General features: G+C 41.4%; 1 protein-coding gene across 7 annotated transcripts in view; it reads left to right on the plus strand.

Moving 5' to 3' along the window:
* The window catches only part of ANKHD1 (ankyrin repeat and KH domain containing 1), a 102,581-nt gene that overhangs the window by 6,676 nt on the left and 79,194 nt on the right, over positions 1-16,711 (plus strand). For all 7 annotated transcript variants that reach the window (XM_034067141.1, XM_034067143.1, XM_034067142.1 and 4 more), the window contains exon 2: positions 8,182-8,335. In XM_034067141.1, coding sequence (XP_033923032.1) covers positions 8,182-8,335 — 154 coding nt within the window. The remainder of the gene's footprint in view (positions 1-8,181; positions 8,336-16,711) is intronic.

The raw sequence follows: 16,711 nt of genomic DNA on the forward strand, positions 1-16,711 counted from the left end.
TAATAGCAAGTTTCTGTATTTCTCCCCCCCCCTTTAAGTGAGTCTTGCGGATTCTTCTCGAACTTCTTTTCATCTTTAGCTCTCTGAAGCATCTTAGTCTTTGAAAGAAGTGTCCTAGACCCAGAAGGGTTGCTCATGGCCCATGGCAGGGGGGTTGGAACTAGATTATCTTGAGGTCCTTTCCAATCCTAACTATTCTATGATTCTATGGTTTAGTTACTATGTTGTATTTGTCAGAATGCTGGTGGTGAGGGTGAACATGTGTGGCTGGCTTCTATGACCAGGGAAGGTTTTGGGAGCTACCTGACTGTATATCCATCCTGCAGGAAAACTGTTTCCTGTTTATCACATAAAGAGATGGATGTTTCAGTGGCTGATGAGCAACTGAAAAGCACCTCTCTGGTATTTTTAACATTTCCTGGGTGTTCAGTTTCAGTTAGGTCCATAAGTTACTCTCATTTGCCTTCAGTAAAACACAGATTACTAATTAACTGAGAATTTCTTCTAGGAAAATCCCTAACCTTGTTGAACTCTTCCCTTTCCAAAATCATGAATAAAATGATTGGTGTCACATGGTGGGTAGGTAGTGAATCAGTCCTGCTTCAAACCAAGGGAAAAGAGGAGGCTGATTTCAAGCCGTGTTCCTTGATCATGGTAGCTTCAGAGCACTGCCTGTTGGGAGCATGTGTTCATCCACAGTGTGACAGGGTAGCCAGGGGAAAAGGGAGTCTGTAGATACATACAATTTAGGATTTGTGAGGGCAAACTCAATACCTTATGTAAATAAAATATATAAAGGGACCTCAAGGATCATCTGGTCCAACCTTTCTAGACAATGCGTGACACAGACTAGGTGTCTAAGCACCTTAGAAGTGTCCCATGCTGGGGAATCTCTCCATTCCCTGGGGTGATGAGTCCAATGGCTGGTGGTTCTCGGTGAAAATTTTTCCTCTATTGTCCATTTAGAATCTCCACAGGACTAACTTGTGCCCATCACCTCTCAGCTTTTCCATGGAACTCCTTGTAAAAAGGGAGTTGTCTTGGATGGGTATGAGCTTTTACATCTGCGAACAAATGCATTTGTTCATCTTCTGGTTTTGAAATTGTCTTCACTTTGGTTTAATGCCTGGGATTTAATACTTGAGCAAGGATCCCAGCCTGAAAGCCCTGGCTACATTAACACAACAAGCCTGTTGTATGTTCTAGTAACTAAGAATATTGAGGAACACCTCCTCTTTCTTGATTTAGGTGAGGGAAGAGGGGCTATTTTTGCAGTAGGCAGTAGGGAATCTTAAAATCAATGAGAAGATGGAGCATTGGAAACATGATTTAGAGTGGACGAGGTGGAATACATGAAATTGAGTGCATAATGTGATGCTTTTTTTAGGAAGGTTTACTGGTCTCATTCAGTGGTTTTTGTCAGCATGAAGACTGCACGTGTTAAGAACAGGCACTTGATTTACTGGAGTTCATGTGAATTTTGAATATACTTCAGTTGTCAGTTCCAGGTCTCTAAATGGCAGTTCCTGGCTGCACAAGATTCTCCTGAACATCGGGAAAACTTAGTCATAATTATTTGTGTTTATCAGACATTGAATATGTGATGGCTGCAGGCTGGCTTGTGACAGGTTGGGGTTGGGATGTTTTGTTGCCAGCAGTGATTGAAATGAGTAATCTCTCTTTTCTGCTATACAAGAAACTTTTTCATGTTGCCAGCCTATTGTGCCAAGAGGACTCATCCTGTGTTTTCTGTGGCTGAGGTTTTTTTTGAGAGCTAACTTGGGGTTCAGTTCTGTCTTAGGCTTATTGTTGTGCAATATAAAAAATAATTGGAGATGGAAGAGTCATAAATCAGACAGCTCTGTCCAGAGGCATGTGATAAGGTGTAATTTGTAGTATTCAGAGCTACTTAAATTGGCATAAGGATATCTAGTGTCAGTTGAGTGCTGAAGAGAGAAATTAGGTAAGTGGTTAAATTCATGTGAACCGTTTGACAGATGCTCATGGAAGCCTGCTTTTGTGTTCAGTTATTAACACAAGAAAATTGAAAGCGCAGGATCAACAGTCTCTGCATGGAAGAGCAGTCCCATACAACATGAATTTTGGTTTATTATTTTATCTGCATGTTTCAAATACTAATTATCATTTTGGGCATGGAGTAGTGACTTGTGATGCCAGGCTCAAGATCCATAGATGGGACTGGACTGAGCAGAGAGGAGCTGCCCTGTGAATGTTGGGTTGCTCCTTGCTTATTCTCACCCATCATTTTAGTCAGCTGAAGTTAATGCTGAGATCAGTTCGAGTGGGTGTTAATACATCAAGAACACAGAGCACAGGTTTATACATGAATGTCAGACCTGTGTGTGTGAGGCAGTTGTCTCCAGTTACGAAGCATAAAGTTGTGTCCATCTTTATTTACGTTGCATCTATAGCAGTGTTTGCAAAATGAACCTGTTTTGACATGAACCTGTTGCAGCCCAGGTCCTATAGCTGCTTGTTTCGTGATCTGATAATTGCTTAATACATATTGGAATAAAGGCTGTCCTTCAGGTAATCTTGCCTAATGTTAGTCAACTTCCTATTGTAATTGAAGCTAACCAGATCTACACCCCTCCTCTCTGCTACCCTCCCAATCTAATTTCCTGCCTACAAAACTCTTGTAGGGTGCTAAGCAAAGGCAGTGTGCAGGTACTAACAGCTCCTCTTAAATGTGGGGGGGACTTGGGCTTCAAGCCTTGCAGGGACCTGAGTTGATCTGATGGCTTGCTATTCCCAGAAGAACAGTGTTCCAGCTTATCAGACCCCTTTGGGAAGTCCATAAAATTCAGTAAAGCAGTAGAAAATTATTTTTGTTTCCCTCCCTTCTGCCTGGATTTTATCCCTTTTTGATGGGTTAAATCAGGTGAAAATACCCGTGTTTGGGTATGTGTTTTCCTATTCCTTTAGGCCATCTCTTGAAACTGAAATAGTAATGTCAGGAGCTCCCTTAAGTAGGTGGAAAATTAATTGATTGGCATGGGGAGGGCAGCATGGAAAAGCACATCTTAAGGTAAAGCAAAGCCAGGCCTTGTGCTAGTGTGAGTCTACACCAGGGCGTAGTGGTGCACTTGTCGCAGAAAGTTCCTACAAGTGCCATGTCAGTGACAAAGGAGTTCACTTTACTTTCTCTTTGGAATAATTCTTTTTAGTAGTTTTGAAGCAGGCATTCTTTATATGTGGAATTTAAAGGGGTTTGAGGTGAGACTTGAAACAAACTCATTTTCAGTTTTCACTTAGTGTTATGGTATGTGATGTCCTGTCATAGAATCACAAAATCAGTCTGGTTTGGGTTGGAAGGGACCTTAAAGCTCATATGATTCCATCCCCTGCCACAGACAGGGACACCTTCCCCCAGAGCAAGTTGATTCAAGCCCCAGACCAGTTCCAAGCTGCAGTCTGGCCTTGGGGTATTAGTATTCCTCAAAACGTATTAATCAGGTATTGGCATTCAGTGTAATAAAGAACATGACAACGTAAAGCATCAGAGTTTGGGTTTATCAGACAAAACTGCAGTATCTTCCTAGTGTGCAATGCTGCAGTAGGACCACATCTTGTTAATTATGGAATGAAAGTAGTTTAAATATAGATGATCTATTTCAGCTTCATAGGCATGAACTTTCAGCCTGGCCTACAGGCCTATATTAGCTTGAAGGAAGCCAAGGTCCATCTGCATATATTCAGATGTATTTAGATATATGTCCAAACTGAGTTTTTACAGCAATAATTAGGAAGGGTTACCTAACACACAATCAGGTAGTCATTTATTTGCATAAGAAACAGGAGTTTAGGAGTCCCAGTTAAGTGCTCAGGTCCTCAGTATTTGTAGAATGAGGAGAGTTGATACCCAGAAAAGTGTTCATAGCTCAGGAGCTGTCTGGAAAATGCAAGTTCAAGGATACGATTTAACAGCAGCTTTCATTTCTTAACCACACTTTGTGCAACAATAGTCTTCCCAGAAGTACTACTTTTGCACAAATGGAAGGGAAAGGTAGAACAAATTGTGTTTGCTGCTGCCCTTCCCTGCCTGGGTAGGAGGAGCAGTCTGGAATGGTGCTGGTACAGCTACAGCAGGAAGTAATTGTCTGTAGCCTGGGTCAGTACCAGGCTGGTGGTGAGCAGGTCTGAGCCACACTGGGAAAAGGGCTTTGCTTCTAACTTTGTATGTTGTTGCCCATCTTGCAGGAATTGCTGGTATTAGTTTTGAAGTCAGTGCTTGTAAAGTCGCCTTTACATACCCCTGACCTGAGATAAACTCAGTCATGGCATTAACACATAAATAATGCTGTAGCTGACTCCAAATAGCTGCAAATGTAGCTGCTACTGAGGGAGGACCAGTGGTGTAACTGGATCTGCGGAGCTGCGAGGCTGCTGCAGTCCTTGGCAGGACTTCAGGGGAGGTCTATGGTTGCTGTGGATGGGTGTGAAACACAACAATACAGGGAAGACACTGATGTCCAGCACCCTGTCATGGGGTCCCATGCAGCTTAGCAGCTTCTTTGGGGTCTGACTACATGAAGTTGTTTTGGCAGGTAGAAAAATGTCTTGAATATACGTCTTCCTAAGGAGCCTTACCAAGTGAGATGCTTAATAACTGCCCAAAGCAGCTCGCAAACTAATCCAAAAATAGCACAGTGCCTGGTTACTCTATCACTTTGCTGCAGATCTGATTAGGATAGAGCAGGGCCTAAATTTTGCCACATGAGTAAGTCTTCCAGGAATGCCAACATGAAATCTGCTTGGGGTTTTGTTTGGTATTTGTTTTTAATGAAGTTTAGTTTTTGTTTCAAAAGTAGAATTTCTTTGATATACTTTGGGTAATTTGATTTCTTTAAATATGGGGGGTTTTAGTTATTATGATGTGATTATAATAATTCCACTCCAAAGAGACATTTGGTTGTTCTATTGGTAAGGTATCCAGCTGTTCATCCTCTCTAGCCTTGCTTTAGTGTGTGAGCAAGTGCATGGATTTACAGCAATGTCAGATGGTTTGACTTGAAACCACATTGCAACTTGTCCTGGCAGACTGGCAATCGTACAGCTATTTTCACATGCTCCATATGGATTTTTTTTTATTTTCACACTCAAGTTCTATTTTATTGTGGTTATGTTATTAAGCCCTTACTAAAACTCAAACCAAAACCTAAAAATTGATGCTCAACATGTGCAGAAGTTATGAAAGCAGCTGCCTTTTCTTGCTGTGATGTAAAACTACAATGAAAATACTGTATATGAAGCAAGTTTTTTGTGAGGCTTTACATGTGTGAGGTCTCTGGAGGTCCAGTACTAAACCTGAAGAAGAGCTGAAGGGCAGTTAAAGGTGAAAAGAGTGGTGAGAAGAACAGACTGCACTGATACTACCCAGCTTGTACCCTAAGTGAAAGCTGTGTATCATGTTTGCATAATCAGTGTTAGAGACAGACTTCTTTAGAGGTTCCTTTAAGCAAAATGTGCTTCCTGTTGGGAGGAGAGAGAGGAATTCCTTGCAAGTTAATAGAGCATTTGAGGGTGGTGAATTAATACTGCTTCAGGTTCAGGAGGTGTATTGGTGTAGGTAATGTCCTGTAAATATACGAGTGAGCTTCAGGGTGGCAGTGGCTGTGGAGAAAATGGTCCAGATCTTTACCCAGTTGTCGAAAAGCTGAAGTTCTAAAGGTTGCAGTGGCTCGGCCTCTGAAGGCTGATGCCAGGCTGATGTGCTTGCTTTGGCCTGGGTGTAGCCTAGCTCTTCCTGAGGCTGGGAGGTAAGGCTTGCCAGGAGGCTCCTGGAGCACTTCTGCTGTATTTACTGTTCATATCACAGTTGTTTCAGGGGTAGGTGCCATTTAAACCTGTCTTCAGAAGGAAGGACTGATGTTAAATTTAGTGTTGTCATTGGAAAAGGCCAAAAATGTCCATTAGCACGTAATACAATGTCTTGTATGTGTTTCTCAGTTTTATGTTATGAATAGTCCCTTATGCACACAGTGGGATTTTCTGCCGGTCACCAGATGACACAAACACTGCTGCAGTAGGGATAATAGGAGGGAGGGCCATGAGGAAGGGGGCTGGAACAGTTCTGCTCTGGAAGCAGGCTGAGAGAGCTGAGCTGGTTCAGCCTGGAGAAGAGAAGGCTCTGGGGGTACCTTAGAGCAGCTCCAGTGTCTGAAGGGGCTGACAAGAAACCTGGAGACAGGCTGGAGAGAGACCCTGTGGGGTGCCGAGGCACTGGCACAGGGTGCCCAGAGAAGCTGTGGCTGCCCCATCCCTGGCAGTGTTCAAGGCCAGGTTGGTCACAGGGGCTTGGAGCAGCTGCTCCAGTGGAAGGTGTCCCTGCCCATGGCAGGGGTTGGAACTGGGTGAGCTTTAAGGTCCCTTCAGCTTAAACCAGTCTGGGATTCTATGATAATATTTCTAGCATATTGGTGAGTCAAAGTGCCCTGTGTAGTCCTGGGGCAGAAGTGCTTCTGTAGGCAAGGGTGAATTTTTCCAGAGGTCAGTTTTGCAGCAGGGAGTCCTTAAGCTGCTTAGAGTGACATAACCTGGAATTAGAGTTCTGCAGAGGTGAATTTTACTGTATGGGCACATTTTGCTGTGAGCTGTAAATAGCTGCTCTATATTTGTAGTAAAAATCAGTATCACTGGTTTAGGTTGCTAATTTTCTGCTTGTTTAATGTTCAACTCAGAGCCTGCTGTGTTAGCTTTAATATTTGTGCCTTGGCCCACAGGAAGTAATGCCTGTCAGCTCACCAATGCTGTGTGTATCCACAGAGATATGGAACTCATATTCTGCGTTGTGACAAGCCCCTCTTTCTCCCTGATGCCCTTTGTATTCCTATGGCAGCACTGCATGTCACTGGGCACTGAGGAATTGGCTTGGAGACAGGGGAAAGACTCTGCGGAACAATTACATGGCAAAAAGGGGAAGAAATGACCCTGAGTTTCTCTTGCATGTCAATGCTCTGTGTAGCTCTCCAGCCTCTTGTTACCATTTTCCCCCAGTGAATCTGCAGATGGCCTGATTTGATTTGTTGGATTTTTTACACTTTAAGTATAAACTGTCCCTTTCTTGAGGTGCTTTGGGGTGTTGTGTGATAGGGCTAAATATGATGAGAGTTTAATGCTGGTGGAAAAAGATGGTGGAAGTAGGAGGGGAGAATAGAGAGAGCAAGATGAGGCTGGGGCATGAAGTGGGAAGGGACAGCAGTGGCTGTGTATGGAGCATATCTTGTTTCTGTGGCTTATTTAAGGCCCTGAGTATTAAACAGGTAATGTCTAATTATGAAATAGTGGCTTTATCTTGAAATACTACTGAAAATACAGGAAAAGATGTCTGAACTTGAGACAAATTCTGAAATGTAGCTCTGCTCTCATTAGAGAATGAGTCAGGTATCCTCCTTGTTTACTCTGGCAAGCTGTCATAGAACTACAGAGTGTGATATTGCGTAATTCCATGAGCATGTATTTGGAGATCATGTGGGCCACTGGTGGGACAGCATTATTGCTGCTTAGTTGGGATACCTGCTCACTTAATTGTTCTACGTATCTGTTCTTGTCTAGAAAACAATGATTGAGATAATGCTGAGTGCCAGCTTGGGAACAGATGTTTTGGGTTGGAATTTTAGTCAACTCTGTTTCTATTCAAATCAAACTCCTTGTTCTACATTAGATATAATTACTTCTAAAATAGAACTAAAGGGTATCTAGGAAAATTATTCTGTCCCCCTCTGGCTCTCAGATAGGTTCAGCTATACAGAAGTTATCTCTGGTGGCTTTTTTGAGTAACAAGGTAGGTAGACTTCTGGTGACAAAGATGCTACAGCCTCTGTAGCAGTCTTGTTCTGGTCTTTTAACTGTCTGAACATGCATTACACTTTCTGAACATTTAACCTGAGTTGTCATTGCTGTGGTCAAAGGTCTTATTAATTGTAATATTTACAATAAACTGTATTTCATGAAGAGTTATTCCCTTTGTGTTTTCAACTATCTTTTCAATGACTTCACCACATGGTTTTTATGGTGCTGTCCTATGACCTGTGCAGTTAAACTGTGATTCTAATAGTACAGTTCAAGTATTTCTATGTTTTGTCTAATATTTTAGATTTAGCATGAAACTTCCAAATGGTAAATTCTCTTTTTTTTTTCTTTTTTAACCTTGGCAAACAGGTTGAATCCTTTATTTTGGACCAAGAAGACCTTGATAACCCAGTACTTAAAACCACATCGGAGTTATTCTTATCAAGCGCTGCAGAAGGGGCGGACTTGAGAACTGTAGATCCAGAAACACAAGCAAGACTAGAAGCCTTACTGGAGGCAGCAGGTACTTTCTTTGTGTAGTTTCTTCCTGAACACAACTTGCACACAGCTCTGCAATGTGTACATTTTGACCCTAGTGGCATATTCACAAGTCTGGACATTTTCCATGACAATGGAAAGCAAGCTTCATTCTTACAGGTGTTGAGGGTTGCTTGGTCTACTCTTCCTGTACATATAAAGTTAGAAAACCTAATTTTAATTAAATGGTATTTCATTTACCAGATAAAATTGCACATGTTACCAGAGAGAAGATTAAAGGGGAGAGAATGGAAGGAATTAGACTTGCTAAAATTACTTTTTTTTTCTCTACTGCTTTGGTCAGTAGGTAATTATTGATTCATTGCTCCAGAAATTTGCAGGTGAAATATTTGTTTCTCTGGTTTAACTTTCACAAAATTATTTTTCCGTCCTGTAGTTCTGGGATATGACTGAAAAATACGTACTTAATGTTCATGTTTTATAGCTAGATGAAACAGATAAGTATTAGTTCTCTAGTGAAAGATTGACTGATTCAAGTCTTGCTAAGGTTTGTGACTTGGGTATTCATGATGAGTTTGAAAATTATTTGTTAGTTTCAGAATTCCAAGGACAGAAAGATGTGAGAACCATGTTTTGAAACAAATCCTGTTTAATGATGATGGGTACATACTCAGTCAAGTAGTAATGTGCTGAGACTGGAGTTTTCAGACTGAAGCTTTGAGCACACAAGAGGTAGATGAAATAGTGTTTATTTGCAGGTGTTTAAAGCTATGTACAGTCTTAAAGGAGAGCTTCATCCTGAGGAAGGGAGGATGCAAGGGGCTGTGGGATTGTCTCTCTTTGGGTTTGAAAATCCTCTGCAACTTAGAACATAGAATAGCTTTTGTCAGCAAAATGATGCAGCAGCCTAATGAAAAGTGGTCCCTTAAAATGTTTCTAACTTGGTGTAGCTCATGGGGGACCAAACTTTGCTTTGCCAGGGAATAGAGACAGTATCTGGGATGCTTCAGACACTAAGAGAATGTGAATAATTTGATCCTGATAATTTGTGCTGGGTTAACAGCTGGACTTGATGATCTTAAAGGTCTTTTCCAATCTAAATGATGCTATACTATGATCCCTATTTAAGTATTTTGAAAAATTAAAATCAGTTTGACTCATGTACCTGATGACTGGTGTGTCCTGAAACCTGTGGTTAGCTTGATAAATGGTCAGTGGAGATGTCTGGTAGTTAGTGTTACAAGGGCAGTCTCTAGACATGCTTACATTGAGGGGTTGCAATGTTCAAAATGATTTCATGGTATTTAACAAATTGCTGTCTGTGATGCCTGTGAGAATGTTTTCTGTAGACTTGAAGCAGTATATAGCCCCTTGTTCTCAGGATTAAATAAGTTGTTTTTAATCCGGGGTTTCCATGCTTTGATTCCCTGAGTGCTTGCAGCAGGGATATAGAAAATGGGCAGAACAGAAGGAATCTGGAAAGAAGAGCAAATAAACACAAAGTAGGTGCTTTTATTTGGGGGTTCCATCTTCCCTAAAAAAGACTGGACAAAATGAATGCCGCTTGATGAATGTGTGAGACTGAAAGGCTGAAAACAGTCTTGAAAAGTCTTAAGGGTTAAGCAGTACTTGTCTTTCCCACTGTGAATTTGAACACTAAAATATGAAGAGGCTTAGCTAAAGAAGACACTGAGAATCTGGCAATTTATTAAGAAAAGTCATAATCTGAAAGTGATTGCAAAAGAAAACGTGGTTTTGGGAGGTGTTGTATTTTCCCTGTGTTTCTCTGGCAGGTTTGACTGAAAATACCATTTCCAATCTTAAGTGGGCTTTTGGGTTTCCATCATGGCAACTTAGTATTGTTTGCACTTTGGCAAAAGCAAGAGATTTCTCCTGTTATTTTAGTCACATTTTAGTTCCTAGTATTAGGGATAGGTTGCAAAAGTAGATGACAGAGCTATTGCTCAAACAAGTATTTCAGCTACTGCCTTGTCTGATGTGGTTTTCAGGGGAGCTTGGCCTTCATTGTGATGATCCCCTCTCCTGTGGGAGGCTTGATCCTAACAACCTAGAGCAAAATCAGTCTTGCTTTTAGTGTCTCAGATTTCTCAGGGTTTCTCACATGCCGGGTTCGTGGCTGTGTCATGAGGATCTTAATGAGTATGACTTGCAAAACTAGTTTTGCTCATTCTCCATGAATCCTTTAATGCTCAGCTCTCACACGGCCATGCTGTTTATTAAATCTGGAAGGTAAGCTCTAGCAACTGCAGCCAGGTGGGATGTTGTTCTTCAGATTACTTATGCAGAAGTGGTTTTCAGCCATCGCAGGCTTTCAGATTTGTGGGAGTTCTTGTTTTTCTGTAGCTGTCTTGATAGTTGCTTAGGCCTGCATATGCAAGTGTGGAGGCCAGAGGTTAGTTGAATAACTTAAAATATTTCTATACATTTACCCATCAGAAGAGTGCTGGATATTTTTTTGCAGTTTAGCTTGTTTATTCTGTTTTCAAGCAGGCTTAAAATATTCTGTGACTTTGGATACTGAGGGTGATGGCCTTAAGTAGAATATCTAGCAAGAAGATTGTGCCTTGCCCACTGTAACAGCAGCAAGTACACACCTGCGTACATACACGTGCCCACAAACGGGTTACATGTTCCCTACATTTACTGGGTCCACTGAAAGCCTGGCTGGTTAGTTTTAGTTTGGACAATGATACTTCCATCTGTAATGTGTTTATGCAAAGCACATGCACTTTGTTAATGAGCAGTTTATCTTTAAACAACTGTCGGTGATTGTATTATTTCACAAGAAAATATAGTTTTACTTTCTGAAGACTGAGAGACTTCACTGTTCTGTGAACGTCATAAATAGTTATTTTTGTCTTCAGAAAATGAGGATGAATTAAAACAATTGAATCCTGTTCTTTGGGAAGCTATCCTAAGCAAACCAAGTTTTCTGAATATCTTCCTTTAGTTTGACTCCATGTAACAAAGAAAGGGATTAAAGGTAAAGTGGCCTGCGGAAAGAGAGCCATACCGTTGGGAAATGTAATTAAACAGATTCTTAGTGTCCTGACAGGGGATAAATGTTGTGCACTACACACATTCAATTCCCCTGTTAATTAGGGTGCTGTTAAAATAATAAGCCATTTCTGAAGAATCCTGATTCTTCTGGGGCTCTTCAGTAAAGTTGCATATTAAATTCTCTTCTTAGGGACAGTAGTTGACTGTTGGAGGATCACAGACTCACAAAATGTTTTGGGTTGGAAGTGACCTTAAGGCTCATTCAGTTCCTTGCCACAGGCAGGGACACCTTCCACTAGACCAGGCTGCTCTAAACCCTGTCCAGCCTGGCCTTGAACACTGCCAGGGATGGGGCAGCCACAGCTTCTCTGGACACCCTGTGCCAGCACCTCAGCACCCTCACAGGGAAGAGCTTCTGCCTAAGAGCTCATCTCAATCTCCTCACTGGCAGGTTAAAGCCGTTCCTGCTTGTCCCTACAGGCCATTGTCAAAAGCCTCTCTAAAGGTTTCTTGTCAGCCCTTTAGGCACTGGGAGCCACTCTAAGGTCTCCCCTTACGGAGCTTTCTCTTCTGCATGCTGAACCAGCCCAGCCCTCTCAGCCTATCTCCAAATCAGAGCTGCTCCAGCCCTTGCAGCATCTCTGTGGCTTCCTCTGGACTCACTTGATGACAGGAAAGCTCTCTACTGCAGTGAATGGATGGTTGTAGTGTTCAGAGCTCTTGCTATTCTTGGCAGGTTTGTCCATAGGTCTTTCAACATCTGTTCTTAAAAGGGCAAACTTGCCTCTGAAGACTTGGGAAGCTTGACAGGTGAAAGCTGTTTAATTTTCTGTTCCTATCTTTTATAAGCAACAGGAAGGGAAAATGCCTTGCTACTGTTATGCAGTCCTCTGCCTGGAGTACAGGTTGTTTCTTAAAGAGGTTAGAGAAAGGTAGCCAAATAAAAGTCCCTTATGCCTGTTTGGTGTTTCTGCACCCAAACCACAGAATTCCACATGAAGTTGTAAAATGTGAATCCCTGCAGGTACCATGCACAGTTTGTAGTGTGCATGAGTTTGCTGAGTGTTCTGGGAAATGACAGAATGCCACTGAACTGTTGGGGTTTTTTTGTTTGTTTTTTTACAACCTGAGGAAATAGCTCAGGTGCTTGTGTCCTGTGTGTTCCTTCTCAGTCTGAGTGGTGCAGGACTTTGGCAGTGAAGCATCAGAAAACAGATGCAGAAGAAAGTGAGAAGAAACACTTGTTCTAGTGTTGGAGCACTTGGCATTACCGTTGAGCATTTACACAGGGAGGAGTTTTGTTAGCAGAGAGTACTTCAGGAGTCCTACTGTGGTTTATAAAGAGGCTTGTGAGAAGAATCAGGCTAGTTTGGAGAGGAACCGTGTTCATCTGAGGGTTTGCTTAGTGAAACAGAGGTGAGTAGTCCATTGTTGTGTTCAGACAGGGAGCAGAGTTACACACATCCTTCTTTTCTGTTGAAATACAGGACTAAAGGTGACCAGAGACCCTCACATAGATTGTTTGGTGTATTTGAGACCTTGGGGGATTAAATTCAGTGTAAATGGTAAAAGAGAAATCTAGTTTTAGTAAGTTTTTATTAATCCCTGTTGGATTTCAGTACTTAATTCAGGCATAAGAGCATTTTATGGCACGTTGGAAAGCTGGTGAGATGAAATGGGAGGGAAAGAGGTTGAGTATTCTGGAACTGAGGAAGGCAAAAAGTGAAAGTAATCACCTGCTTAGTAGAAATACAGAACACAGGTCAAAATATGAATGGGCTCAGATAAAATCTGCCTACTTTAGGGTACACTGAAAGGACAGAGTGAGATTCAGCAGTTGTAAAACTGAATGCTTTCCCCTGTGTGTATGGGTATCTTTATTTGCTCTCTTGCCAAGCTGTTGACCAAACCTACTTCTGGTTTTTTGTATGTGATGTGACAAAACCCATTCATTATTCAGCAAGAGATTGGTTAAAATAGATTATATTTGTTTCTCCAACATTAGGGGGCTTGAATGTGACAAGGTAGACCTGTAATCCAGCAATACAGGGAGTGAGCTATGGACTAAAAAGAGCAGTTCAGAAGATGCACAGCTTGCTTTCACTGTGCATAAAGAGGCTCTTTGGCAAGTGTCAGTGACACTTTAATCATGTAGTTTGTGATCAATAAGATTCATATGGATGTAGTGTTTCTTTTCTTAGGTCTGATGAGTAACTTACTTGTGATTTAAATGGATATAGGCATCTAATCCATTAGAAATGTAACCTGTGAAGGGTTATCTGACCTCTGCTTCCAACTGTAGAAGTTGAAAGCTGTGGAAAACAGGAGGCTCGTATTTGTCAATTTGATGGCTGCAGCTTTCAAATTGTGCTGTTGGAATGTAACACACATGCTTCTAGATCTGTATCAGTGTTCTTGAATAAAAAAGAGGGTCTTTCTTGGGGTCTGAGAGGATTGCTGGCATTGGAACAAAGGTAGAACTTTATCGTAAAGATGTAGCAGTATCAAATTTGAAGTGTGTCTAGCCATCTTCAACATGGCAAAAACCTTAACCTTAGTCCAACATCTTTAATTTTTAAACTAAGAAATGTTTTTCAGTTTGATCTGATGTGAAATACTTGGGGTTACATGGACACAGTATAGGGATGAACAGAGAAACTGTTCTCGTTAAGAAAGCTTGAATAAGATTTATTCTGGTGCTTCTTTAGTGATCAAAGCTGAACTAAAATCACCTCTGGTTAACTGGGAAACTTTGGCCTTTTGAAACACTGGCACATTACAGTGACTTGCTTATTTTCTTTCTTTGCCATTTAAAGATTCAGAGTGGGAAGGAATATATGGTATGTGAAACACACAGATGTGTTGTGCTTTTGAGTAAGTTGGATAAACTGTCTGAATTTTGTGCATGTAATTGAATTATTAATCTTTTATTTCTCTGAGGTTTTGCATGATTTAAGTATTTTTTTCTAATCTAGTAGGCTTTTAGATTAGAAAAAGTCCAGTCTAATCCTATTCTCAGTCAAATTAACCTCCATACTTTGAAAGTGTGTTAAATGTCCCAGCTTCTTATTTTTTGGCTCTTTTTCAGTTGGAGTTTGCTGTGAAGAACAGTTTCATTGTTGTAACACTTAAATTGATTCTTTAGGTGTCAGACAGCTCTGTTATCTCACCAGAGCTGCTCCTGGAATTCTTGGGCAAAGATGATTCTAAGATTTTTAACTTTACTTCAGTAGGGATGGGGAGTGGGAAGAGACAAGTCAGAACTTTTGTGGGGTTTAATTTGTGGTGTATTAAATTTGGCCAGGGTACTCATCAGTCTCATAAGCTGCTGCATATTTATATGTATCTAATCTGTCTATATAGATATTGGAAGTAATCACAGTAAATCAGGCAGTGCTTCATGACCATATCATAAACAACTCTCAATTCTTTTTCTAACATGATTTTTTTCAAAGGCCTGGATATGTTTTTTTTTCCATTAACTCAATTTTTTTTGTTTACTTATGTCATTTATTTTTTTTTTCATGCAAGTTGGGTTCTTCTGCAAGATAAAATTCCCCTTTGCTCTCCTGTTCCAGTATGGGGAGATTCCTGGTTAAAAACTTCTTTCCATTCAGTATTGTTTTCAGCACTACTTGTAGTAGTGCTTGGAGTAGCTTCAGCCAAAGAAGGAAAGTAGGGAGTGTTTGGGAGGAGGAAGGAAACTGCTTTATTGACAGTCCTACGTGATGCTTTAATTGAGCTGGAGTTCAGCCTGTACCAAGGGAAGATGCCACTCTTTTTCATAGTGTAGAATCCCAGACTGGTTTGGGTTGAAACAACCTCAAAGCTCATCTAGTTCCAACCCCCTCCCGTGGTCAGGGATGCCTTCCACTAGACCAGGTTGCTCCAAGCCACATCCAGCCTGGCCTTGAACACTGCCAGGGACGGGGCAGCCACAGCTTCTCTGGGCAACCTGTGCCTCACCACCCTTATGTGTATGTTTCCTTCATCCATCAAAGTGAAAATAACTGTTCAGAGCTTGCAGTGGGATGCATAAGCTGTCAGTGGTCTTTGTGGTTGTTGGTTGAGAGCTGGCTGTGCAGCCCTGTGGCGTGGGGAGCTGGTACCCTGTGCGGGTACAGGGGGCTGAGTGAAGCAGCTGGTGAGACTCTTGTTGGCAGTACACTGAAGCAGGCTTTTGGTTTGGTGGTCTTGAGATTTGTGTAGGGTTGGTAAATGAAGCTCTTGCACAGCAGTGTCTCAGGTAAGCTGGTTATGTATGTCTGTGATGTTAACCAGGTACAGAAAAATAGAACAGTAGCACAAACCACATGGTGTTTAAAGCTTGTATCTGGGAAATATTGCTGCTGACCCTGACGTCTTGCCACAGAATGTATCTCGTTGAGGGTGGTATAGTATTTTTTTCTGTGTCTGTTTCATTCATGGCATGCTTTCTAAACAGATGGTTGCTGATCTGATTCTTCCTTTGCAGTGCCTGTGTAAGAGGGGAGCCTGGATGTTACCCTTGTGAAAGGAACAAGTTACTGCACTTGCGGGATTGAGTTCATCAAAATGTAACTCTTTTCCCTGAGTGCATCAGGAGAATAAGGAAGGAGAGAGGAAAGCCTGTCTCTTGCTTGTGTCTCCTGCAAGAAGACTATTAATAATTTTTTAAAAACCCTCAATTACACAGACTGGGTTTGCTTTTTGTTTTCTGTACCTGTCCATCATGTAGATTCTTTAGCACATAATGCTAAAACTGGTGTTTAAAAGTGCTCAGAACAGAGTTTGAGCATTAAGTGGGTGATTCATAGTGTGCAGAAGATGGGATCTGAATTTCCCCACATAGATTTCAGGGTGGTTTTGATGTTCTGTAACTCAGTGGTAGTGTGGTGGCAATAGCTAGTGCCAGCCACTTGGCTCCAACTAGACCGACTGGTAAGTCGGGTTGGCAGTGTGGATGTGCAGCCACCCCTCCTGGGGCTGACTGGAAGTGTACTGGGAGATGTAATTTTATTATATTAGAAGCAGGGCTACCAATTTATAGAAGGGTTGCTCAGTGTCTGGTTTGTTGGCTGTGACGAGTGTCTTGGGACACGTGAGAGGAATTAACCAAGCTCTTGTTGGCAGACCTACAATATATTGTTCTTCTATCAGTTTTATAAGGGTATTAAATATTTTGTTGGTTTTTTTTTTTTAAGTGTCAGAAACAACAAATTGGACTGAGTCATAGCTCACAGTACATGGGGTAATGGATGAACCTGTTGCCTTTTTCAATTGGTAACTCATATTTGACAAACCATTACTATTGTAGTTAGGGAATAATTACAATAAACAAGTTTCTAGGAAAACAAATGATAATATAGTGTGTGTATATATATATAGTGTAAATTATCCA

The sequence above is a fragment of the Melopsittacus undulatus genome, chromosome 10, assembly GCF_012275295.1.
Source record: "Melopsittacus undulatus isolate bMelUnd1 chromosome 10, bMelUnd1.mat.Z, whole genome shotgun sequence".
Taxonomy (NCBI): domain Eukaryota; kingdom Metazoa; phylum Chordata; class Aves; order Psittaciformes; family Psittaculidae; genus Melopsittacus; species Melopsittacus undulatus.